At 34.1% G+C, this 26,107-nt stretch overlaps 1 protein-coding gene across 4 annotated transcripts in view; it reads left to right on the top strand.

The window, feature by feature from the left end:
* MTF2 (metal response element binding transcription factor 2) overlaps window positions 1–25,530 on the top strand; it is a 57,626-nt gene extending 32,096 nt beyond the window's left edge. For all 4 annotated transcript variants that reach the window (XM_006197326.4, XM_072968210.1, XM_072968211.1 and 1 more), the window contains 12 exons: window positions 779–874; window positions 1,113–1,213; window positions 1,605–1,753; window positions 3,660–3,755; window positions 4,645–4,713; window positions 5,534–5,657; window positions 15,471–15,538; window positions 17,110–17,280; window positions 21,010–21,115; window positions 21,239–21,291; window positions 21,407–21,511; window positions 23,132–25,530. In XM_006197326.4, coding sequence (XP_006197388.1) covers window positions 779–874; window positions 1,113–1,213; window positions 1,605–1,753; window positions 3,660–3,755; window positions 4,645–4,713; window positions 5,534–5,657; window positions 15,471–15,538; window positions 17,110–17,280; window positions 21,010–21,115; window positions 21,239–21,291; window positions 21,407–21,511; window positions 23,132–23,489 — 1,496 coding nt within the window. In that variant the 3' untranslated portion in view covers window positions 23,490–25,530. The remainder of the gene's footprint in view (window positions 1–778; window positions 875–1,112; window positions 1,214–1,604; window positions 1,754–3,659; window positions 3,756–4,644; window positions 4,714–5,533; window positions 5,658–15,470; window positions 15,539–17,109; window positions 17,281–21,009; window positions 21,116–21,238; window positions 21,292–21,406; window positions 21,512–23,131) is intronic.
* The last annotated feature ends 577 nt before the right edge of the window (window positions 25,531–26,107 follow it).

Genomic DNA, 26,107 nt, shown 5'->3' with positions numbered 1-26,107 from the left:
TGGTATTTTAATGATGTATATTGAAATTGATGAGAAGAGAATATCGGAAATAATTGTGTTACAGTGGTAAAATTGTATTCTGAATTTGGAGAATAAAATTATTTTTAGAATAAAAATGTTTGAGGAAGAAATAACTTGTCTATTCAGGTGAAAAGTGTAATTAAGAACTGTGGAACCCCTAACTGTTGCAGTGGAATTTTGTTAAGGGTACATTATTGCACCATATTTCCAGATTTCAGAAGCTGGGGATTAAATAACTGGTGTTCAGCCTTTTTTATAAATTAGTAAATAGAAAGAAATGTTATGAATCTAGAGAGAAAGGAGTCATTGATGTTTCCTTGCCCCTTTTCTTTAGTCTCATGATGTTTGGCAGTGTAGGGTGAGTGAATACGTGCTCATGGGTAGACGTGTATTCCGGTGAGTAGTTCTAGTGTTTACAGAACATCCTCTTCTCTTGCCCTCCTCTCCCCTAGGAGAATGGGCATATTAGCAGTGAATGATCCTGCCTGAAAACAGTTTAAATTATGCCCTCTGCCAGAAAGCAGATAAAATTATGAATGTAGATAGTAAGGCACCTTAAATTAGAGGTGGGAAGAACACAGATAGGGAGCAGAGACAGCATTTTGTGTACAGTACTTTGCTCTGAGAAGATGCCATTATGACCTAGTGAACAAACATTGTGGATATGGGCCACTTACTGGGTCAAAAAACTAGTTTTGTTATATGGAACAGTTCTTTATTATGCCTGTCTTTTTAAGGTATATTTTAAATATTTCAGGAGCCACTGGAAGTGGGGAAATGGTCTGTACAATATGTCAAGAAGAGTATTCAGAAGCTCCCAATGAAATGGTTATATGTGATAAGTGTGGCCAAGGTAAACACTGACTTCTTTGAATCTTGTGGGAAAGTTTTGTTTTATACTTAATACCCCTGTTGAAGATTAATGATTAAAAATTCTTTACATTGGTAATTTGAAGCTGTTACCATAAGTTTATTCATCAGTTGTAAATGTATTAATGTAGGAAAAGAGAATACTAAAATGCCTTCTTGAAATTGTGTTGCAGTATTTATTAATAAAATAGCATTTGCTTTATGCTTTTTTTGATATTAAGGATACCATCAGTTGTGTCACACACCTCATATTGATTCCAGTGTGATTGATTCAGATGAAAAATGGCTCTGTCGACAGTGTGTTTTTGCAACAACAACAAAGGTATCTTTTAAGTGTTTTGGGCTAAAGCCCTAAATGGAATTTATAAGGCACTATCAACGTAATGACTGTGTGCGTTGAAAGTTTAGTTGAATGAATGAAGCAATCAGCGCTGGGTAGAGAGAGGTGCTGCTGTTGTTTGACTCGTGATGCTTAAGTGACTTGCAGCTATTCTTACACTTGTTTTCTGATAGTGGTCTTGGAATTGGGGCAATAATTTGAAAGAAAAGACAACAAAATAAATAAAGATTATAATTGGTCAAACAGTTTGTGATATGGTAAGAAATTTAGAATCAAAATTTCTTCAGAAGTTTCAGAAGCATTTTAAAATTACAGAATTGTATTTAAAATTTTATCCTTCACTCTTTTAAATAACTTTTTCCCCCTAATATAGAGGGGTGGTGCGCTTAAGAAAGGACCAAATGCCAAAGCATTGCAAGTCATGAAGCAGACGTTGCCCTACAGTGTGGCAGACCTCGAATGGGACGCGGGTCATAAAACCAACGTCCAGCAGTGTTACTGCTATTGTGGAGGCCCTGGAGAGTGAGTAAACACAGATGCTTGATGCCCTTAAAGTAACTTTTAATTGCTTATATTGTCTACTCTGTTTTTGTTGATTGTGGTTGTGCAAGATAGTGAATTGTAAATGCAGGAAAATAACAATGAAGGAAATTAGAGGCTGTAGTTTTATTCATTTTTATCATTAAATATTTGCTGTATAAATGAGTTAGAGTTCTACCTAAGAATGTTTAGAACTTCAGCTTCTGATCACTAGTTCTCATTCTGCTCTTTGGAATCAAACACGTATATCTTATCTTTATTGTGAGGTAGCTCTTAAAATATTTCAACCCAGTCATCATATTTCCTGTTCCTATGGCTTACATACCAAGTGTTCTCTTTTCTAGGCTAAAATCTCCATTCCCATAAAACATTCTTTATGATATGCTTTCCAAACTCTATTGCTCTCCAGGTTTTGAAATTTTACTCTTGATATACGGTGCCAGATGAGAAAATGCAGTGTTTCCAGGAATAGTCAGCCAGAATGTAATGTGTCTATTAGAGTGGACATTATGCTTCTGTTGTTGCGAAGAGAGATTTTATTACCTCTGTTTGGTTGTCCCATCATATTCTTCTGTCTCATTTTGGGTTGTAGGTGATCACCTAAAACATTTAGTTCTTTTTTTCATACAAGCTGATATTGATCCAAATTGTTTATAGTATTTGTAGTACATTTTTTAAAATGTACAGTAACATCTAACTCTATTTAAATTGTAATTATTGGTTTCTTGTATCTTTTTCCTTATCGGACTCTGTGCTTCTCTTAAGACAGGAATGCTGTCTAGGAGAATGCTGGGACATAAAAGGTGTCCAGGGATGAAGATGTGAATAAGTGAATGTATAAATGAAAGAACTTTTAGTTCTTCATTCTGCCTAGTCTCTGATCTTATGGAATCTTTATTTGTAGTTTAAAAGTTTTATAACATTTTTCAGTTTTTAGTCACCTACATTTTTAAGAAGCATTCTGTCTGGTTTCTTTGAATCACTTATAAAAGAGATACAGTGAACCTAGAGATTGATCTTTCTCCTTTACTTATTAATACCTTGCATTTAAAGTATTGTTCAAAGTAGGTGGAAACCATTACAGACATTATTTTATGAGGCTGATTGTTCGTTGTTGCTTTAAAGACTATGACTACGTCAACTTTGTTATGTTTGATATTGCTAACACTTTAATTTTAGCTCCTAAAGTACCTAGCACATAGCATTCATTAGTCTTTTGATTGAATGATTTTAATAGTAGTCTTGCCTTTGCCTGTGTATGGCTTAACATTCACATGGGGCTTACTTATTAAGCAAAAGAATTATTCAGAGAAAAGGCATTATTTGAATGGCAGATAAGGATATTAATATATTTAAATCATGTACTATAGATTCAGTTTTTGTATCTTCAGGTATTAAAAAGAACAGAATCTGTCATAAAGCCTTTACACCTGGTAGAATTTTAGATTTTTAATTATTAAAATTTATTAAATTGGTATATCCCTTCTCATTTTATAATGAACAAGAATAAGAGAAATGCAGTGAAAGCATAAAGCTGTCTATGGCCATTTGGTATATGGGGCAAATAGTTCTACACATTAGTGACCTCTGAGACTGTCAGTGTGGGAAAAAAAGCCCCCAGCTTGTGCTTTGACAAGGATTTGTTCCTAGTGTAGGAACCAGGCACTTGTTGACAAGAAATAGTAAATGCCACTTTTAAGAGTTTGTAAATTCTCATGAATAAAAGAGAGGAGGAAATGGTCAGTATTAATAACCTTTTGGGCAAGAAAAAATTAAACACGTCCTGTATCAGAAATGTAATACTATAATCAGAACTATATTCTGCATAGTGCCACTTTAAAAAAAGTCATGAAAAGTAGTCATTTTCATCTTAACTCTTTTCTTACAGCTGGTATTTAAAGATGCTCCAATGCTGCAAATGTAAGCAGTGGTTTCATGAAGCTTGTGTGCAATGCCTTCAAAAGCCAATGCTGTTTGGAGACAGGTGAGACGGGCATTTGCACTTTACTGATTAATTTTTTTAGTTTTTTAAAAATAGTGGCTGTGTTTGCATTTTCACATTTCTAAAAGTTTTAACAGTGATTTGTAAAAGGTTCACCTTACAGGGAAAATGCTGAATAATACACTTAAGTTATGGGTAATTTTTAAAAACACATAATACTTATACTTCTGGATATTATTGCAGAAAGTTTTTAAGTAGTCAATCAGTGATTATAATTGCTCCTGTTACCCCACAATACTCCAAAGTATTCTCATTGGTCCTTTCTTTTAAAGAACCTCAAAGGGATCCTGTGACAGAAAGTTGGAAAGGGCCACAGAACCTTGCACACAATTTTACACCTTAGATCTAAAAAATTTCTAAAGGCAGACCTTTGCATTAGGTGAATGTGAAATAGCAGAGAGTTCTAAGAAGAAAAAATTACGTGTGGCGTCAGAAACCCTGGGTTTAAATCTTAGCTTATGCCACTTGGTATTTTTCTGACCCTAGGAAGGTCAACTTGTCTGCTCTGGGTTTATTTTACCAGATTGTTTTGAGCATTGAAAGTAACAGTGTTCATGGGGGCAGCCATCACAATTCCTGGTGTACACAGTCATTCGTAAAGTATGCCTGTATATGAATCTGTATGTGAACTCTGAAGGTGTCTGATGTTTAAAGAAATTGCCCCTTCACCCCCAGATACAAACTATTTCGTTATTTGTCATTACTGGAACAGAAATTCTTTAAATCACAGCGTCATGATTCAAATTATATTTTGCTTTGTATATCAGTCCTTATGTCATTTGGAGGATATGTACTTGCTGAGTGTTAATTTTAATTGTTAAATAATTTGTATGGTCTCTTGATTACTCAGTATGCAACTTTTTCCCCATAGGTTTTATACATTTATTTGCTCTGTCTGCAGTTCTGGACCAGAATACCTCAAACGTCTACCATTACAGTGGTAAGTATGGACATTTCTGATATGGAACAAAAAAGAGCCATATTTTTAAGCCTACAGGATGAAGCTTTATATACATTTACTTGGCTTAAATAAAAATTTCTTCTATATGTCTGGCTTTATTTCTTTTCCTGTATTTATCTTTAAGCCTGAGGTCATTTCCCCAAGAATTATCTAGATTTATTGCTCAAGTAATAAGGCCCTTCAGTTTCTAATGGCATAAAAAGTAACTTTCAAATATTTTTTAGAATTTCTAGTTCTTTTGGACCTTCAGCATAGCATACAGTAGAAGAGAGAAAGGTCTTATAACAAATATGATGACTCCTGCCTCAGTTTAGTAATTCTTAGGCATGGAAAGTACGTGAATTTTTGATATTTCCTGAAAATGCTTATAGTAGGACTTAGAAATTTTTGTTAAATGTTTTATATATTTTAGGAGAAGGTAAGATTTAACTCATGAATCAGATAAAATAAAGTGTGTTAATGTATGATTAATTTTGTAGTGTATATGTAATAGTGAAAAGACATGAAATGTTAGACTGTAAGTTATTTTTTCTTAAAGTCAGATCTTTGAATGCATTTTAAGAAATAAAATATCTTTTAGTCTTTAGTTACTATTCAGGATAAGTAAATGTTAATATTTTTCATTTATTTTCACATGTAATGATTTATTGTGACTATGACATATATTAACCCTCTGTTCATCCAAATACTTCACTTTGGATTTTTTAACTGCTGGTTTTATAAAAATATTGTGTGATTTTTTTTTAAACAATAACCAAAAACATTGTTTTCATATATTTTGATTATTTTTGGACTCCAGGGTAGATATAGCACACCTATGCCTTTACAACCTAAGTGTTATTCACAAGAAGAAATACTTTGATTCTGAACTTGAGCTTATGACATATATTAATGAAAACTGGGATAGATTGCACCCTGGAGAGGTAGGTGGTCTTAGAGCTAACTTCACTAGCTACTTGATGTCTTTTTTGTTGTGTTTTGTTTTTGTTAAAAGCAACCAAGACACATGTGTAAGCCATGCAGCTAAAGTAACATTTCATTTTTAGTTAGGGAGAAATAACTTTGGTAACCACATTAGGATCAGCCCTCATTCTCCTATTCATTGCCTGTTGACTGAAGGGAAGATGTAAGAGAAGTAAATTACTTGATTTTTCCATTTTCTGCATCTGTAGTTAAAGATAAAAAGGAGAGAGAAATCATTATTGGTATCTTACGGTTTTTCCTCCTTTTGTTGTAAGTTTTCTATAAACTTAGAGATGTAACCAGCACTCTTCCTTCCTCTCTTGTTGGTACTCTTTTATCTCTTTGACTTCCAGGAATAGTGGGACCCAGTAATAATGTCACAATAATGAGCTAGAGAGTGTAGCTACTGAGCTGGAGCTTATCACCCTCATTCTGGCATTTCATTTTGCTTTACATTTGCAAAGTACAACCACTCATGCTGGTTTACAAAGTGTCTTTTTTTTAAAAAAAGCAATATAAAAGTTAACGCATGATCATTGAAGATTTTGAAACTACAGAATAGCACAAAGAAGTAACTAGAATAACAATAATACTCACCTTTTATTTTAGCATTTATTTAGAATTATTGAACTACAGGTATTAACTACTCTTAGGTTAACTAAAAATTTTATTTTGTAATGTGTGGAATTAGATGTGTGAATTTTAGTCATGTATTACTTCTTGAGGTAAAAATTATGTAAATGGATTTGAAATTTAGGAAAAATTTCTGCATTTGTAGCTTTTACGCATGAGTCAGTTTATAAGGTTCATGTCAAACAGGACATGAAAGGTTTTGTTATTGTTGTTTTGGGGGTTTTATGGGGCATCACCAAGTGCATAATGCACATTTACTTAAAAGTTGGTTAGTGTAGATCAGTTGCATAAAATAAACACCTGTGGAATACTTAGATTTTTAAAATCAAAGATATTAAAATAAATTGAGGTAAGATGTTTTGAGTGTTAGAAATTGGAACATAATACTCTTATTTTCTGTTAAAAGCTGTTTTTTTTCAGATGCTATTTGGGAAAAAGTGAGCAACTTATAAATTTGGTACATTTTAATGAACCGATTAGTAATAGAAAAGTGTGTAAGGCACTAATAACTATAGTGTTCTTTATAGTCACCTTAATGTTTAATGTTCTAATATGTTCATTTGAAATTCTTTCTAGCTATGGTTCTTTCAGCACTTCAGATATCACATCTATATTCCTGTTAATATGCTTTATGTTTTACATGATTGAATTCTGCATTAGTTACTTCATGTAGACAGTTGGCATGTGTGTAAAAACTCAAATTGTTTTATTTATTTAAAATGCTATGATTTCTTAATTAAAAACATAATGTTTAGATTTTATTAAAGAGGCTGAAAATAGAAAATAATAAAAATTATAGTTAGTCTGTTTTTGAAAAATGAGTTCAATTTATGAATTTCAGTTATCTGAGTTCCAGCTGAACTTTTGATATATATCAGAAAAAGTTTATTTCAGCAGTAGAAACATGGTTTTATTTTCTGTAGCCTGTGAGATAATGTCTTACAAATAAGAAATTTCAATTTATTCTTTGCAAAAATGAGAAAATGTATCTCTTTGTGTTTAAAAATAAGAAAAGAATGATTACAATCTAATAAAACTTTACAAAAGAGAAGTTTTGCTTTTCAGAGGAGTGTTTCCGTTTTTTTGAACCATCAAATTTATTATCAGAGCAAGTAACTTTCTAATCACTTCTCATTGCTCTTTCTCTGCATTAAAAAAAGAAAATATTCAGACTTCTTAGGTTAGCCACCCCATCCTCAGACCAGTTAATTGCAAATATAATTCTAGGTTTTAATTCTCTGTAGTAATATTTTACATCTTAATATTGTAATTATAATTGGTTTTTAGAGTGACATTTTAATAATAAAGAGACCATAGAATTTATGTCAGTAATATTTATTCAGTGATTTTCATTTAGTTTACTTTTAAATGTTTGTGGTAATAGAAACAAAGATAATACAAATATTGTATTACTCCAAATTATTAAAGTAGTAAATCTTCAGTTAATTGAAATTGAATTGCAGGCTGAATTTTGTCACTAACCCAAAATTAAGTTAACAAAAATTTCTTTCTTATTTATATTTGTATTCAAAATCTTTTTATAAAATAACATTAATTATAGTTTTTCCTCTGTATCCATGAGGGATTGGTTCCAGGACCCCCTTTGGATGCCAAAATCTGAGGATACTCAAGTCCCTTATATAAAATGATGTAGTACATAGAACCACACAAAAATCTATGGGATGCAGCAAAAGCAGTCCTAAGGGGGAAGTTCATAGCAATACAGGCCTTCCTCAAAAAATAAGAACAATCTCAAATAAACAACCTAACCTATCACCTAAAAAAAATAGAAAAAGAAGAGCAAACAAAACCTCAAGTCAGCAGAAGGAAAGAATATAAACATCAGGGAGGAAAAAAATAAAATAGAGATTTCAAAAATGATCGAAAAATTTCAATCAAACCAAGAGCTGGTTTTCTGAAAGAGTAAACAAAATTGGCAAACCTCTGTCCAGGCTCACCAAGAAGAAAAGGGAGAGGACACACATAAACAAAATGAGAAAGGAAAATGGAGAAATTACAGTCAATACTACAGAAATACAAAAAAACCATAAGAGAATACTGTGAACAGCTATATAGAAACAAATTGGACAACCTGGTAGAAATGGACAAGTTTCTGGAAACATACAGTCCATGAAGACTGAATCAAGAAGAAATAGACCACTTGAACAGACTGATCACTAGAAATAGAATCAGCACTAAAAAACCTCCCTACAAACAAAAGTCCAGGACCAGATGGCTTTACTAGGGAATTCTACCAAATATAAAAAGGAGGACTCATACTGATCCTTCTGAAATTCTTCCAAAAGATTGAGGAGGAAAGAATACTCCCAAATTCATTCTGTGAAGCCACTGTCACCCTGATACCAAAACCAGACAAAGACACTACCAGAAAAGAAAATGACAGGCCAATATCTTTGATGAACATAGATGCAGAACTCCTCAACAAAGTATTAGTAAACAGAATCCAACAACACATAAAAAAGATCATACACCATGATCAAGTTGGATTCACCCCAGGGACACGAGGATGGTTCAGCATATGCAAGTCAATCAATGTGGTACATCACATCAACAAGAGAAGGGACAAAATCACATGATCATCTCAATAGATGCAGAAAAAGCATTTGATAAATTTCAACACCCATTTATGATAAAAAATAAAAAAGCCCTTACCAAAGTGGGTATAGAGGAAACATATCTCAACATATTAAAAGCTATTTATAACAAACCTACAGCCAGCATAATACTCAGTGGTGAAAAACTGAAAGCCTTCCCACTAAAATCGGGAAAAGACAAGGATGCCCACTCTCACCACTTAACATTCAACATAGTTTCGGAATTCCTAGCCACAACAATCAGGCAAGAAAAGAAATAAAAAGGATCCAAATTGGAAGAGAAGAGGCAAAATTGTCACTATATGCAGATCACATGATACTGTGTATAAAAAAACCCTAAAAGCTCCACACGAAGACCACTAGAGCTGATAGAAGTATTTAGCAAGGTAGCAGGATACAAGATTAACATACAGAAATCAATTGTAATTCTTAAACTAGCAATGAAATGCCAGAGAAAGAGAGTAAAGAAACAATCCCTTTTAAAATCACATCCAAAACAAGATATTTAGAAATAAATCTGACCAAGGAGGTGAATGGCTTATACATAGAGAACTACAAAACATTGACTAAGGAATTAAAGATGAGTTAAAGAAATGGGAAGATATCCCATGCTTCTGGAATCAAAGAATCAATATTGTTAAAATGGTCATACTGCTCAAGGCAATCTGCAGATTTAATGTGATTCCTATCAAATTACTCATGACATTTTTTCACAGAACTAGAACAGATAATCCTTAAATTTACATGGAATCACAAAAGACCCAGAATTGCCAAAGCAGCACCAAATAAAAAGAGCAAAGCTTGGAGGTATAACCCTCCCAGACTTCAGACAATATTACAGAGCTGCAGTGATCAAAACAGCATGGTATCGGCACAAAACAGACATGGATCAACAGAACAGAATAGAGGGCCCAGAAATAAATTCACAGACCTACACTAATTTGATCTTTGACAAAGGAGGCATGACAATACAATGGAGAAAAGACAGTCTCTTCAGCAAGTAATGTTGGGAAAACTGGACAGTTGCATGTAAATCAGTGAAGTTAGAACACTCCCTCCCACCATGCACAAAAATAAACTCAAAATAGTTTAAAGGCTTAAAATAAGACAAGACCATATAAATCTAGAAAAAAACATAGGCAAAACATTCTCTGACATAAATCTTAGCAATGTTCTCCTAGGGCAGTCTACCCAGGCAATACAAATAAAAGCAAAAATAAGCAAATGGGGCCTAATTAAACTCAAGCTTTTGCAGAGCAAAGGAAAGCATAAGCATAAACAAAACAAATTGACAATGTATGTAATGGGAGAAAATATTTGCAAATGATGCAACTGACAAAGGCTTAATTTCCAAAATACATAAACAGCTTATACAACTTAATAACAACAACAAAAAAACCAAACAACCCAATCGAAAAATAGGCAGAAGACTTAAGCAATTTTCCGATGAAGACATACAAATGGCCAATAGGCACATGAAAAAATGCTCATTATCACTGATTATCTGAGAAATGGAAATCAAAACTACAATGAAGTATCACCTCCCACCAGTCAGAATGGCCGTCATTAAAAAGTCTGCAAACGATAAATGCTGGAGAGGGTGTAGAGAAAAGGGAACCCTCCTGCACTGTTGGTGGGAACATAATTTGGTGCAGCTATTATGGAAAACAGTATGGCAGTTCCTCAAAAAATGAAAAATAGACTTACCATATAATCCAGCAATCCCACTTCTGGTCATATATCTGGAGGGAACTCTTAATTCGAAAAGATACATGCACCTCAGTGTTCACATCAGCGCTACATGCAATAGCCAAGAAATGGAAGCAACCTAGATGTCCATCGAAAGACAGCTGGACAATGAAGTTATGATATACTTATACAATGTAATACTACTCAGCCATAAAAAAGAATAAAATAATGTCATTTGCAGCAACATGGATGGACCCTGGAGATTGTCATTCTAAGTGAAGTAAGTCAGAAAGAGAAAGAAAATACGGTATGATATCACTCATATATGGAATTTTAAAAAAGAATAAGGAAGATACTAATGAACTCATCTACAAAACGTAAACAGACTTGCAGACCTAGTAAACAAGCTTATGGTTACAGGGGAAAGGGGATGTGAAGGGATAAATTTGGGAGTTTGAGATTTGCAAATGTTAGTCACTATATATAAAAATAGATTTAAAAAATTCTGTATAGCATGGGAACTATATCCAATATCTTGTAATAACCTTTAATGAAAAAATATGAAAACAAATACATGATACAAATATGCATGACCGGCACATTATGTTGTCCACCAGAAACTGACACATTGTAACTGACTATACTTCACTTTGTAAAAAGGTGACATAATACTGTTGGCCCTTCGTATCTGATTGATTTTCTCTGATTGGAAACCATAGATTTGAACATCAGTTCTTATTATACATAATATAGATTACATGACAAAAGATTTTTGCTCTAGAGGTTTCTCCTTAAAAGTGAAACAAAACAGAAAAATAGTTGCAATTTACTCTCTTAAATGTGGAGTTTCTTCCTCTACCCGCCATCTAGGTAAAACAAAAGAAATCTTGTGATTTGACAAGTTGATTGAGATTTTTATGGAATTTTATTTAGAAATATATGATGGACGCCTAGCCTCAGAGAGGCAGTCATTTATACTTAAGCATTTCTGAGCTAAGTTATAACTTAATTTTACATATGATGACATTGACTAAACTAATGGTATTACTGTGTTGTTTTGGAAGCCTGATAAATACTTACTTAGTTTTCTGGTTACTTGGAGCAGTCTTAAAATGAATCAATTGTATGTGTTTAGTATATTGTGCTTTTTAAAAATTGTTATAAAGGAAATATTGTGACCTCTTTTAATAACAAAAAGAAATTTCAAAAATACTAAACATTTTAGAGAGTACAGTTAACTCTTGAAGAATGCAAAGTTAGAGGCACCGACACTCTTCGCAGTCAAAAATCGCATGTAACTTTGCAGTCGGCTGGCCCTGTCTGCAGCTCTGCGTACACAGATTTAACCAGCCACAGCGTAGTACTGTAGTATGTATTCAGTTAAAAGAATCCGTGTGTAAGTGGACCCACACAGGTCATACCCATGTTGTTCAGGGGTCAACTGTGTATCCTTTTAGAACAGGAGGCAAAATGCATTTATATATTATATATCTTGTTCTTAGTTGATTAATTTCAGCATTGCTGTGAAGAGAAGCTGAAACTTTTAGAACATAATGATAATTTTATATCATTTTCTATGTGATTTTTTTAAACATTTTTGGAGCTTGGTATCTTAATGATTATCATATAGACTGACTATAGCTATTTGAGAAACTGTTATGTTTTGAAATATTTTCTTTGAGGTAGTGAGAATATGTAATATAACACTTGACACCTCAAAAATTGCTTAAGGTTTTTATATAGAATAAGGTGTTTAGAATGGGATTGTACCAGATTTTATTTTGGAGGAGGAGTATCTGCCTGTTAACATTTGTCTTTGATTCCTAATGTGATTTGAAATTTTATTTCTGTGAGGACGACCCACTCGTCTGTTAATTGTGGTCTTAAGTTTGTTAGAGCAGAGTATACTGAGTGCTACCTCACTTGAAGGATGTAGGGAGAAAAGTACAGATAAAATTCAAATGAAACACTGTGGCAGAAACTATGTTCTGTCTAGAGAAAAATGTAGTATAGTACAGGTGGTATACTTTTAAGTGAAAATTATAAGAAATCTAGTTAAATACTTGGACCTTGAGTATATTAGCATACAGTATATAGGTTGGCAGACAGATTAAATTGGCATTCTTAAGCCTAGGTGATGTGGAATTCAATATTGGTAATTGAAGGGTATATTTTATTGAAGGGAATAGTTTTAACTGTATGTAACAGCATTTATATCTGTACAGAAATACACACCCTTAAAAGTAAAAACATAGTGTGAGATTAGTGTGTGTAGAGGGAGGAACAAAAATGATTATTCTGTTGAAGATGCATGTTATAAACCTCATGGTCGAGTAGAATGACTAGAATATCATACTCTTCTAATACAGATGATTAGATTTATGTTATAATATTTGTACTCTCAGTTTTCAAAATACAGAAAGGGAGCTGTAGACTGCATTATGCGTGTTGAAACACACACCTCTATGCAAGATAGCCCTGGAGTGCTGAAGGCGCTTTCAGATAAAACTTCTGAGAAACCACAGAGAATAAGTACCAAAAGAAAGAAGAGAGTTTGTTGTGATTTTCAAAAAGTAAAAAGGAGTGGATTTGAGAAATTAGAAACTTTTGTTGTGGAATGTCAGAAAAAATTGTAGAGCGGATTTTTCATATATATCGCTTGTGAAGGTTTAAAAAGCAGTAAGAAAAAGGTCTCCTAATTTATTAGAATAAGTCACGTTTGTTAAGTATGCTAGTTTCTTTTTGATATGGTTAGCGATACTGGTATGTCAAATAGTAACTAATGTGCATGGTGTAGACATAGTATAACTCAGTTTCACGTAAGATATTGAAATGTGAACTCGTTAAAATGAAAATTAAATGGATTTGTAACTGGCTGCCTAATAGTAACAAAAGCAGTCAAGGGCTTGGAAATATTCTTGAGGGACGTTCTGGTGGAGAACCAAAGGGTTTGTCTTTGTTTCTATCCTCAATTCAAGAAGGATGACAGAGTTAAGAGAAAAGATCGCCTTAAACACTGAGCTGAAAATGAAATCAAACTAACAACAGTTATAAAATTTTGCTTTTAGGCTTAAATATACAGAGAACAGTATGGAACAAGCAGCATATAAGAGAGGATACTTGGCTTAATAGCAGTTCATCTGATAAGATTTTAGAGTTGAGATGGGAGTGGGGGACAAGAAAGAGGATGGAATTATTTAGCCAAGTTTAATATGAAATAATATGAAATAAAGTAGTGGGGCTGCTGAATACTTTAACCTAATTTAACCTAATTTTAGACGTGGTAGCTGCTGTCAGATATTTGAAGAACTGTCTTGTGAAAGAGAATGAAAGAGTTCTGGTTAGGAAGGATTTTGTCCACCCATGGGATGAGCTTCATTGGTTGCCTCGTTAGCTTTCCTCAGTGATAGTATTGAAACCAAGGTTTCGGGACAATCAGGACTGTAAAAGGGATTGCAGTATCAGTGAAAGCTTGAATTAGATGGACATCTTGGTTCTCTTTCAAACTTTAAAGTCTAGGCCATTATTTCTCCTATTAAAGGATAGAAATTACCATTGGAGGCTTCAGAGTACAATAGGAAGGTGTGGTATGATAAAGAGGAATGAGCACCAAACTGTCTCCTTCCTTTTTCCCTCCCTCCCTCCTTCCCTTCGTAATTCTTTCTTTTTCCCCTTAGAAGAAAAAAAAAAAAAACCAGTATCCAGGATGGGCAGGGAATGGGCTCTCAGTGAGTGATGAATGAGTGTCCTTAGCTGTCACTTGGGTTCAGGTTCTAGCTCTCTGACTGACCAGCCATATGAATTTGATCATTTTAACCTTTCTATCTGCAAACTAATCTGTAAAATAGAGTTGAAGTAGGTGACTTTGTCTCTTCTTTCTATCTGCAAACTAATCTGTAAAATAGAGTTGAAGTAGGTGACTTTGTCTCTTCTCTCTCCAATATTCTGTTTGACAGATTTGTTCTTTTTACTTGATGCAGTTCTGCAGTTTGGGAGTTTTAAACGGTAAAGAAAATTACTGCAGTAATTTTGAAAGTCAGCAGTGGTATATCAGAAGTTTTTTATTTGTTTTAGTTTTTGTAGCTTTGAGGATTTTTTTTTTTCCTATTTGCTATTGGGCCCCAGTCTTTAAACTTTGAAGAAAAGGGAGAAGTAACTGAAAGAAGCCTTTTGGAACAAAATAGAGTATTTTCTAGAATTGAATGTTTAGAGTTTAAAATGTTGTGATAATAAAAAAATTACAGAACAATTTTGGGTTTTGGGGCCAACTAAAGTCTGTAATTGTTATGAAAATAAAATCCCCAAATTTCACATTATTTTCTAAAATATGTGTGTTAAAATTAGAAGTATTGGGAAATACAATGGTATGTTTCTCTTTTTTTTTTTAATTGAAGTCCCATCAGTTACAATGTGTCAATTTCTGGTGTACAGCACAATGTCCCAGTCATCTCATTATTTTTTATACTCTTTCCCATTAATATCTATTAGAAGCTTTTATGTTTGATATTAAAGTAATTCTGATGTATTATTTCCCCAATTTTTTAATTGTGCTTTGCAGTTGATAGTTCTTTCAGACATACCACTGGAGCCGTATGATTCCTAGTAAAGTAACTACTGTAGGATTTATACTCCCTTTTTTTTTTAAGTGAGAAAACAAGCCGTGAGAGGTTAAATGGCCTTAAATCACATAGCTAGTCAGTGAGGACCTGGAATTAGAACTTAGAGCTTCTGACTGCTAGTTAGTACACTTCTGGATCACATTGCCTCTCTCTAGCACCTATGTATTACTAAGTGATGAAATTACAGTGCGTTAAATTGTTTCTTGATACTTCACAGCTGGCAGACACACCAAAATCTGAAAGATACGAGCATGTTCTGGAGGCATTAAATGATTACAAGACCATGTAAGTTGATTGATGTATCCCTATGAGGGAAGCATTTAGTAAGTATGAGGAATAATTGTAAGAATTGTGGGATTGGTGTATAGAACTAGTACATAGCATTTAAAACTTTTCAACGTCTCTTTCAGTCAGAGTAAAGCAGTGGTTCTCAAGAGCTGGGGAAGGGAAGAGCAGTCCTCTGGGAATGGTTGTTGGGAGGCAGGCATATCAGTATCTCACAGGAATTTGATCTGTTCAGTTGAAAAAGCATATTCAGAGATGATTTGTTTTTATAACTTAAGTAAGGTAGAATCTTCTTAGCTGGTAAGAATATGCAAAAGATAGGGGAATATATTGTAGAGAATATGGGTTTTAAAATGATTGAGATCTTCTGTGGTTTTAAGATTAGTCATTGCCATCTGTTAGAGAAAAGTAGTGTTAGTGATCCAAGTTTTTGATAATTAAGTGATAATGTGTGAGATACATTCTTGTAGAGATCTTCCCCTTTGTTTTAAACCAGCACATCTATATTTCTTAAAACTATTTTCAAAATGCAATAGAAATAATTTTTAAATGTATATACTGGCTGCAACCAACTACTGAATTATAACATTTTCATTTGTAACAAGTTGCTGTTTTTGAACTTGGTAGCATTTCCTCATTAAAAAATGTTATAGTTACAAGTGGCTAGATCTTTGGACCACCTCAAAAAGCCATAAAATTACCTGAGCAGTTACCATGCTGGTAAAAATACTTTTTGGAACAGTGAATTCTCTACTCCAACTTAGTATGCCAAAAATATATCTGTTCTTGTTATGATAGAAATGGGAGCTCCCCTTTCTCAAACCTGTAGAAAAGTGGAAGAACAGTCCAGGCATTTGGTAGTGGTTCTTACGGCCAAGCAGGCTCTACGTAGAGCTAAGGAGGTGTTTTGGAATAATTCCAGATTTGATATATTAGACACTCCCTTTATTTTCTGGGCCTCTAGGATTAATTTTATACTTTTTTCCCCAGTGCTATTACATATTACTTTCTGGCTAGGATTTCTATCGTCACAGATCCACTCTGAAATAGAATTCTTTTTTCCTAAAATTTTTATGAGATGTTTTTATCAGATGACAGTAAAAACATAGAAAAACCTATTAGGACTAAAAAAGACACCACTCTCCACCCTTTTTCCTTATTTTAAAAGGTTAGATGCCAGGGGTAGGGAGTATAGCCCAGTGGTAGAACACATGTTTAGCATGCATGAGGTCCTGGGTTTAATCCCCAGTACCTCCATGAACAACAAAAAAAAGGGAGGGAAGCGAATATCACAATAAAACACAGGCTCACAAATTTAAAAAAAAAAGAAAAGTGGGCATCTGGTCTTCTCCCTTCTGACTCTGTTCCTGCCTACTCCTGCATCATATCCCACTGTCGTCTGGCTCTAGGGCAGATAAGAATCAAGGAAGGCAGCGGCGAAGAGGCAGTTTTTCTAGTATTGGGTGGACTTTAATGTGTAAAGGCTTTATACCTGAAAGTTATGACTTAGGGTCTGCCATGTATATGTGTTCAGTTTTTAAATTTTTAGTTAATTTTTTTTAAAAATTTAGGTTTATGTCTGGGAAAGAAATAAAGAAGAAGAAACATTTGTTTGGGTTGCGAATCCGTGTTCCTCCTGTGCCACCAAATGTGGCTTTCAAGGCAGAGAAAGAACCTGAAGGAACATCTCATGAATTTAAAATTAAAGGCAGAAAGGCATCCAAACCTATATCTGATTCAAGGTAAAAACTGATCTGTGGCTTAGTTTTTCTCTTTAGCTTATTTGTAACTAAAAATGTGTTATTTAGTCTCAGTAGTATATTTAAAAATACAAGCGGCAGTTACCCTGCTTTGTTTTCCTGTTTATAGTTTCTTGCTTGGACAAGGTACAAAGAGTTAATGCTAGATGTTTATTTATTTACTTTAGATCTAAGGCTTTTCAGGAATAGGCCCAATTCATTTTGTTAGCAAACAGCTTAAGTATTAGCCTGTTCATTTGTTTTTTGTTGTTGTTGTTGTTCATTTCTCATTCATTTGTTCATTCATCTATTCATTACTTGTATCAGGCATCTTACCATCTAAGTGCTAAAGACACAGTAACAAATGAAACTTTCTGCCCAGTTGGGGTGTACATTATAGTGGGGAAGAAAGGTGATTAAAAAAAAGTAAAATAATTACAGATTATACTAATGCCATTTAGGAAATAACAGACAGATTTGGACTGTACTGGAATGGACAGAGATGAAAGGATCTACTTTAAGGAGGTTTAAGGAAGGCATATTTAAAATGGTACTTAAGCTGAAACTTAGAATGATGAGAATGACCTAACAATGTGAAGAACAAAGGGACAAATACTTCAGGTAGCAGCAGTAACAAGTCTGAAGGCTGTGAGGCATGTTCTAGGAGCTCGCAGAGGGCCAGTGAGGTAGGAATGGGTGTAGAGTGTAGCAGGTGTTGGGAAGGTTGGGTGGAGCTTGATTGTGTAAAGCTTTGTAGGTCTCATAAGAAGTTTGGGTTTTCTGAGAATGGGGAGCTGTTTAAAAATGTAGGCAGATTGAATTATCCTTTAAAGTACTTTGCTGGATGCTGTTTGGAAAACAATTGAGGTAAGAATAGAAGCAAGAGAAAATTGAGCCTCATAGTACTCTAGGTGAGAGATACAACGGTTGCTTGTGCAGGTGAAGGTGTTGGCAGTCAAATAGAGAAAAAATAGATTCTGTTGGAGGCAGAATTTATAGGCTTTGCTAATTAATTAAATTTATGAAAGAAAGGAAGAAATGAAGTCAAACAGTGCCCAGATTTCTGGCTTGAGCAACTAGTGGGTGGTGGTGTCTGTTAACCAAGATCTGGAAGAACAGATTTTGGCAAGGTGAATAAAGCATTCTTCTGTTTCATACTCACTGAATTTGAGATTCTTCCAAGGAATACCTCAGTGATGATGATGTCAGGCAGTTGGGTGTGTAAGTCTCAGGAGAGGTTAGGACACATGACATAAATTTGGGAGTTGAATTACAAAGCCATGAGGATGACATTACCTAAAGAGAGGAGAAGTGAAGAAAATGTGGCCCAGAATAATGTCCTGATATCATTTAGAGATTTGGAAGTAGTGAAATAAACGAAGGAGACTAAGAAAGAATGATCAGTGAAGTGCAAGGAATCCAGGAAAGTCTGATGTCATGAGAATCAGGAGGAGAGTAGTTCAAGAAAGATGATTGTATTAAATGGTATTGAATGCTGCTGAGAGGTGGGTTAAGTGAGAGAAAAGTGTTTATTTGGATATGATAGCGTTCTGTTATTGGTGACCTTGACCAAAGCAGTTCTTTTTGAGAGAGAAAGATAGAAGTCCGATTAGAGCGGATCAGAGTGTGATCGAATCCAGCACTGCCCAGTTTACATGTCAGAACTGGGCGTTTTCTACAATAAGGGGCACAGGCAGATTCAGAATGATGATGATGATGATGATAATAAAGGAAAAGGGGAAAAGGGAAATAATCATTAAGAATTCTGAAAGAAAAAGAAGACAGTAGAAAGGGTATGTGTCGCCCACTCTCAGAAGCAGTTTTACTGTATTAGGGAAGGGAAGTAGACAAACAGAATGGAAGCTGAAGAGGGGATGGGAGTAATCAAGTGATGATTTTTGAATACATGGAAGATAATTGTAACCTGTTTGTATGTGCTAGTAGGAATGATTAGTGGAGAAGAAGAGATTGCTGTAGGAGAGGGGGTAGGTAATTGAAGGTACTGTAAAATCTTTGAGAAGCCAGAAGGGACAGGATTTAGAGCCATAGTGTGGAATGGCCTTTGACAGGAGGACTTAGATGCTTCTGTTGAAATGTGGTGGAAAAGGAGAAGATAGGTACAAATGTTAGTTCTACTGTAGAGTTAGCATTTGGAAGACGACTAAAGTCACTGCTTCGTAGCTTCTGTTTTCTCTGTGAAATTAAAACGCAAAGATAGCCGAGAGGAAAGTTAAAGGAGCAATACAAGGTCTGAGAGAGTTGACAGTGCCTTATATCCATTTGTGTTGGTAATAAAGTAGATACTACGTTAGGGTTTGTTTTTCCTGGAGAAAAGACTTCTTTCACTTTCAGATTTTGTCATTAATCCTGTGCTAGCAATTGCTTATATTATGAATTAGGAAGAAGTTTTCCACAAACTTTCTTTCTCATTTCTGTCATGATTTTGATAGGACAGTTCAACTGTGGTAGCTATCAGGTTTTCATTTAAAGCCACCCTGTAATGATTCAGCTTTCTTTAAAGGCATTCTCAGTTCCTTCTGGGCCCTGTGTATGAATTGGTCCTTTTAATCCAAGAGAGCTTTCTTTAGACCGAGAGTCCTTTGTAAATACTTTGTAGGCCGTCTGTCAAAAAGGACGTGGACTCCACTGGTTTTATCCGTGAGACTTCTGACTATAGGTCTAGTTGTGCTTTGCACCCCTGGCTTCCCTACTTTCCCTTTTTTTGTTTCCACCTTTATTCCCCAGCCTTAGTTGGGTGTGTGGCGGGGTAGTCTTTCCTAGTTTTCTCCAGGCACCTCTTTCTATCCTATGAGATAATATTGTTCCTTTGCTTTGTTTTTTAATTGAATTTTCCTGGATAATGTCCTTAGCCCATTTTATTACCCTGCTTATATACACATTTGTCATCTAACTAGACTGTGAACCCTTTAGCACGGGAACATCTTTGTGTCCCTATTGTTAATATCCCCTTTATATGGAAGTGTTTGTTGAATAGATGAAATAGATGTTTTGCATATTGATACTTGCCATTTTTCTGTTCTATTAATTGGAGATGTCCTTGACCTATTGCCTTTTTTTCCTCTTCCTATTCCTTGATATTTGCCTTTATGTCTCAAAAATGGTTTTCTAGGTCTTCCTAACTTTGCCCTTTGAATGACTTCCCTGCCCAATATGAAGGAGTCTTTCCTCCTTTACATTCTCCCATCCTGGGCTTCATCCTCTTTCTGATTAGTGTCATTCAGGAACCCACAGGCTACTTCTGTTTATAGCTACCATATTGTAACATAGATATTTCATGGCTGCACAAAGTTAACTACTAAGTTCATAATCACTTTGAGTAGTAAATTCTTAAAACATCCCCCAAGAACCTACATAGTAACTACCTAAACAAAATAATTGAACTTTTAGGAGTTCTTAAACCTTCCATCCAATATAGTAGTATGTTTGATGTTTTTGCTTTTGTTTTAAATTTTTAGGTGGTACATATTTTTCAGAACTGTATTAGAGAACTTTTTTCTTAAACCTTCATATGTGAATATCTCTTAAACATTTAAATTAAAATGTGTTATCTATGAACTTGACTAAACTTGTAGATTCAACTTAATTTTATTTTTATATTACCATTAATATAAAACTATAACATTTACATAGAGCTATAACAGTGTATGTTGTTCATTGTGATTTTGTTTTCTTTATGCAGAGATTAAACACATAATGGTGTTCTGTTTTCAGGGAAGTAAGCAATGGCATAGAAAAAAAAGGAAAGAAAAAATCTGTAGGTCGTCCACCTGGCCCATATACAAGAAAAATGATTCAGAAAACTGCTGAGCCACCTTTGGTAAGAGGATGTACTGGTATATGTTCTCAAAAGGGACATTCGCTTGAAATTACTGAGAAACTAACATCTTTTCAGCTGACTTTAGAACAATTCTTTTAAGTTTGTTTGTTTGTTTTTTTCCAGGATAAGGAATCAATTTCAGAGAATCCTACCTTGGATTTACCTTGTCCTACAGGGTAAATAGAAAGTTGTTTTCTCCCGTTATAGGAATTTTCTTGGGGGGGGGTGGGCATTAGTATTTCTACTGTGATGTAATATAGTTGTTATACCATTTAAATTCTTTTGTCTCAGGAGAACTGAGGGGGCTGCACATTCATCCAATACCTCAGATGTGGATTTCACGGGTGCTTCCGGTGCAAAAGAAACTACCTCGTCTAGCATCTCCAGGCATTATGGGTAGATACTTCACGTCCTTATTCTTAAATAATTTTCCTCTATGCCTTTTCTTTGTGAAGTGAGGAGTAAATAAAATTTTAGCAGTTGGAAGTGATACAAGTTTGTCTTCCAGCTTCTGAGAAACAGTCTATGTATAGATTCCTTAGGTTAATACTCTTCTGAGTATTTTTTGCTTTTCAGAGCACAAACATTTTCTACTTTGTCAGGAATTTTGCTATGTTCACAGAGAAGAGATACCCTGGTGTTTATAGGTGTGCCCTTTTCTGGGAGACCTTGTTATGCTTCTAATATGTAAGTGTGCCTTGCTTTAGGAAAGCTTGAATTTTAGATTTTATTTTTATTTTATTTTTTTAAATGGAGGTGCTGAGAATTGAATCCAGGACCTCAAGCATGCTAAGTATGCACTCCACCACCAAGCTATTTCCCTCCCATCTTGAATTTTTTTTTATTACGTCAGAATCAGGCATACAGATCCTTTTGTTAGTAAAACGATTTTAAACTCAAGATTTTTAGCAATAGCAGACTTCTCCAATGTTTCATTTAACCTAACTCTGCAGAAGGACAGCTTTTTCTTAAGTGTGATGTATCAGGTGTGAAAAATTTAGTTTACTTGGGATCACAGCTGTGAGCTTACAAGTCTCATACTTCAGTTGTTTTTGTTCATAATTCAAAAACTGCTCTTGTAAATCATACAAAATGATAAGTATTTAAAGGCTTAAAATATAACTTATTTTTAAGTGATTTGTGAATAATAATAATAATGTGAGCTATTTTTTGGCCCTCTTACCAAGCATTGTGTTAAGCTTACATAAATCCTTATTTAATTCTTAAAATAACAAACAACAGAATTCTTTTGCATTGTTCCCAGTTTACAGATAAGGAAACTGAGAGGGTTTTTGGTACCAAGCCCAAGATGGCATGTTTTTTAGCAAGTATACAGAGCTGGGATGTCTACTTGGGCAGTTGATTATAAAGTCTTTGAGTTAAGCTATTATGCTAAATTTTGCCCTTGTTTTAGAAGATCATAAAATCATTGAATTTTTGAACTGAACGATAATCTAGTTCAACCCTTTTCGCTTCATCTCTTCACTTAAGAGAATGTAGAGGATTTGAATTTGGCCAGTATCACATTGAGCTAGACCTAGGTTACTCTGACATCTAGTTTATGTTTATTCCAGTTCATTACATCAGTTCAAGGACACAGAAAGGTATCTTGTATGCAGTAGGTGCTTGTTAAATATTTGTTGCATTGAATGAATGAATGAACTGTCTTCTTTTTGAAGATAAAACTTGATAAGACGTGACTTACGAATGGGGCCTCTTGGTTAGAATTTGCCTTGTTAGCCTCATGAATCAAAAATTTCCTCTGATTCTTTTACGCGTAATAGCACATAGTTAAGGAAGAAAAGCTCTTCAAAGGTCAGCCCCAAGGAGAGGATTGAATTTAACGAAGGCGAGTGATAATCCATTTTATTTAACATTTGTTATTTTGATTTGGCTGATTTTCTATTTTCTGATTTCTGTTACTTAAAGTAATAGAAAATAAATCAGAGTACATTTGTGTGGGTAAAGGGTGCTTTATAAGCTTAGTAGATAATTGTGGCCTTTTTTGATCTTCAGATTGTCTGACTCCAGAAAACGAACTCGTACAGGAAGATCGTGGCCTGCTGCAATACCGCATTTACGGAGGAGAAGGGGTCGTCTTCCAAGAAGAGCACTCCAGACTCAGAACTCAGAAATTGTAAAAGATGACGAAGGCAAAGATGATTACCAATTTGATGAACTCAACACAGAGATTTTGAATAACTTAGCAGATCAGGAGTTACAACTCAATCATCTAAAAAACTCCATTACCAGTTATTTTGGTGCTGCAGGTAGAATAGCATGTGGTGAAAAGTACCGCGTATTGGCTCGTCGGGTGACACTTGATGGAAAGGTGCAGTATCTTGTGGAATGGGAAGGAGCAACTGCATCCTGACTGTAGGACTGAACATTATGTTCACTGCACTCTCATTTTCTGTAGGTACAGTTCAAAGTCCTAAAGGAGTCTGGCTTTTACTATCTTTCTTAAAAAAAAAAAGTCAAAAAATTCACATAAGGAGATGATACTAGCCTTAACATGTACCTGTCAATGTTATGGATATTGTCATAAAAAGATATCTTTTAAAAATCAGAAAAGAGACTTAATTTTTTAAATCTTAAGATTTGTAGAATGTTTCTAGGATAGGATATTAAAAATGATTCAAACCCATGCATGGTGTTAGATAATTTTTCTAATTATTCCATTGAGTCAGTTTTTGTGATTAGTGGTTATCAGAGCAAACAGATCATGTAGATAGATAGCACAAGGATTTGGAGAAACATTGTCTGTTTTGTTACCAAAATGTTGGAAAGAATTTATTTCAATAACTTTTAGATTTCATAAAGTGCAGTGTATATAATGCCTACTAAAAGACTGTAAAATATTGAAATTTTCTTTCAAGCAAAGTGTAAAAAAATATATTGAGCCTGTAAATTGCTCTGTGACTAGACTTCATTGTCGTCTTAATATATTCTTTGCATGTGCATATATATACACACGTGTATATATATGTGTGTGATTGACTATGTGACCTATGCAATACAAATTATGGGAATGGGCAGCTTTGGAGTATATATCCCATAATTCTTTTTTCAGGAATAGTTGCAGTATTTACACAGCAGCATTTCTTCTCAGGCTTTTATTGGGTGCTGTTGCTTGCTATGTATGAAGAGAAATGTGTCAAACAAGTTTAGTGTGTTCTGAAGAAGGGTGTGAACAACAGTGTTCATGGGCTTTTAGAATGCTTTTCACTTTCAGTCCTTGTAACTGTTCAGAACCTAAAACAAATTCAAATAGTATGAACATTATCTCCTAATAGAAGTAACGTTTTCAAGTTTCATGGCACATTATGATTGTAAATGTCTCTCAGTTTTAACAGTAAGTCTATAGGAGTCCCGTGAAGATTCCTGAAATGTCTGTAGTAACTGTTAGTCATGTTGAATAAGTGTAGTATGAACAAAGTATTTTATTGCACAGGGTTAACAAGCAGTATGTTGTCTGCCCAGGCAACTGCTGTTTTATTACAACATTACCTCTTGTTTTTATAAAATGTACCAAGATTTAAATTGATAACTTTATTTTACATGTAAAAAAAAAACAGTTTCTTTTATCACCAGTGTTAGAGTTGTCTTCTGTTTCTTTTTGTTTTGTTTGTTTTATTTTTTAGCCAAAGAGTAAACAGAAGAATATTCTTATTTTGGTGGCTGTTCATTTTACTCTTAAAAGTGATTGGTCGATTTTAGCCTAAAAATTGGGGAATTTGCTGCCAAAATGAAAATATGTAAAGTGTAGTGGTTGCAGAGCGGTATAATGTGGGTTAGTACTTATTTATTCCATTGATTGATTATTTGACTGTTTATAAAGAAGTTGCTTTATTTCTTTAAACATCTTCAAAAGATGACCTTTTCTTGTCACATTATAGCCAAAAGAAGCAGAGAACTTCGTAGTCCTGCATTTGGTTCCTGGTTGGCCAGGTATAAATGAGCTTTACAAAAGTGCAAATTAAAAACTGTCACTTCTGTTTACCTCCACCAAAACTTGATTTTCCCCTAGCTATTAATTTAAAGTTGCCTTTCCTGCAGCTGCAATATTTTGAATAACACACAGAGTTTGTGTTGATTTTGAATGTTTGTTTATACCTAGGGGTAATGGAAAATGTAAATCCCGTGTAACCTTATCACTCCACCTGTATCATATTATTTCATTTTCCCCAAAGTCCTTTAATTCTAACTGAACACCAGCAGTATTTTTAGTAATTTTTTCTTTAGCATACTTGGAAGATGATTTATTAAGCTGAACTGTCTTAGACGTAATTATTGTGAATGTCTGTTTTATTTTATCATGGTGGTTCACATGGCTCTGATGTTCAGTTTGTATTTTTGGAATTGCTTTACTTAGAATTAAAACAGACCAACATTAAATGTGTGTATTTTTTAAAGAGCTAATGAGTTTTGCTTCTGTATTTGCCTGAAAATACACACTGGTGCAGTAGATGACTGCATTTATTTACCCAGGGAGCTAAGGATTTTCCAATTCCATTATAAATATGTTAACTTGAATTAATGTTTATAAAACTTTGCTTTTATTTTCCTCTTGTCCCCCAAATAATATTAATAATTGTTGCATGTTCATCTTAAATGACTTTTGAAGAAATAAGCTGTGTTTAGCCAGCTTGTATACTTTATACTAGAAAGACAATAATCTCCATCTCCCCTGTCCCCAAACTTGAAAAAAATTCAGACTTTTCAGTTATGATTTCTTTTCTTCTTACCTGTGTAGAAGATGACAGGGTTCACATAAAAGGAGTTCCTTTTTTTGGTTTTTCCCCTAAAAAGCTTTGCTCTAGAGTACAGAAAGAAGAGGTAAAAATAATATACTTTATTAATTTTAATACCATTTTTATTCAAAAATACATTTTATAAATTCTCTGATAATAACTGAAAATACGGATTCTTAGGCCCTTAGGTGATCAAACTAGATCAGAATATGAGCTATCAGAGTTTTTCTATAAATTA

This window comes from Vicugna pacos, chromosome 9 (assembly GCF_048564905.1).
Source record: "Vicugna pacos chromosome 9, VicPac4, whole genome shotgun sequence".
NCBI lineage: Eukaryota > Metazoa > Chordata > Mammalia > Artiodactyla > Camelidae > Vicugna > Vicugna pacos.
The sequence above is the reverse complement of the archived record's forward strand: the minus strand, read 5'-3'. Positions and strand labels throughout refer to the sequence as shown.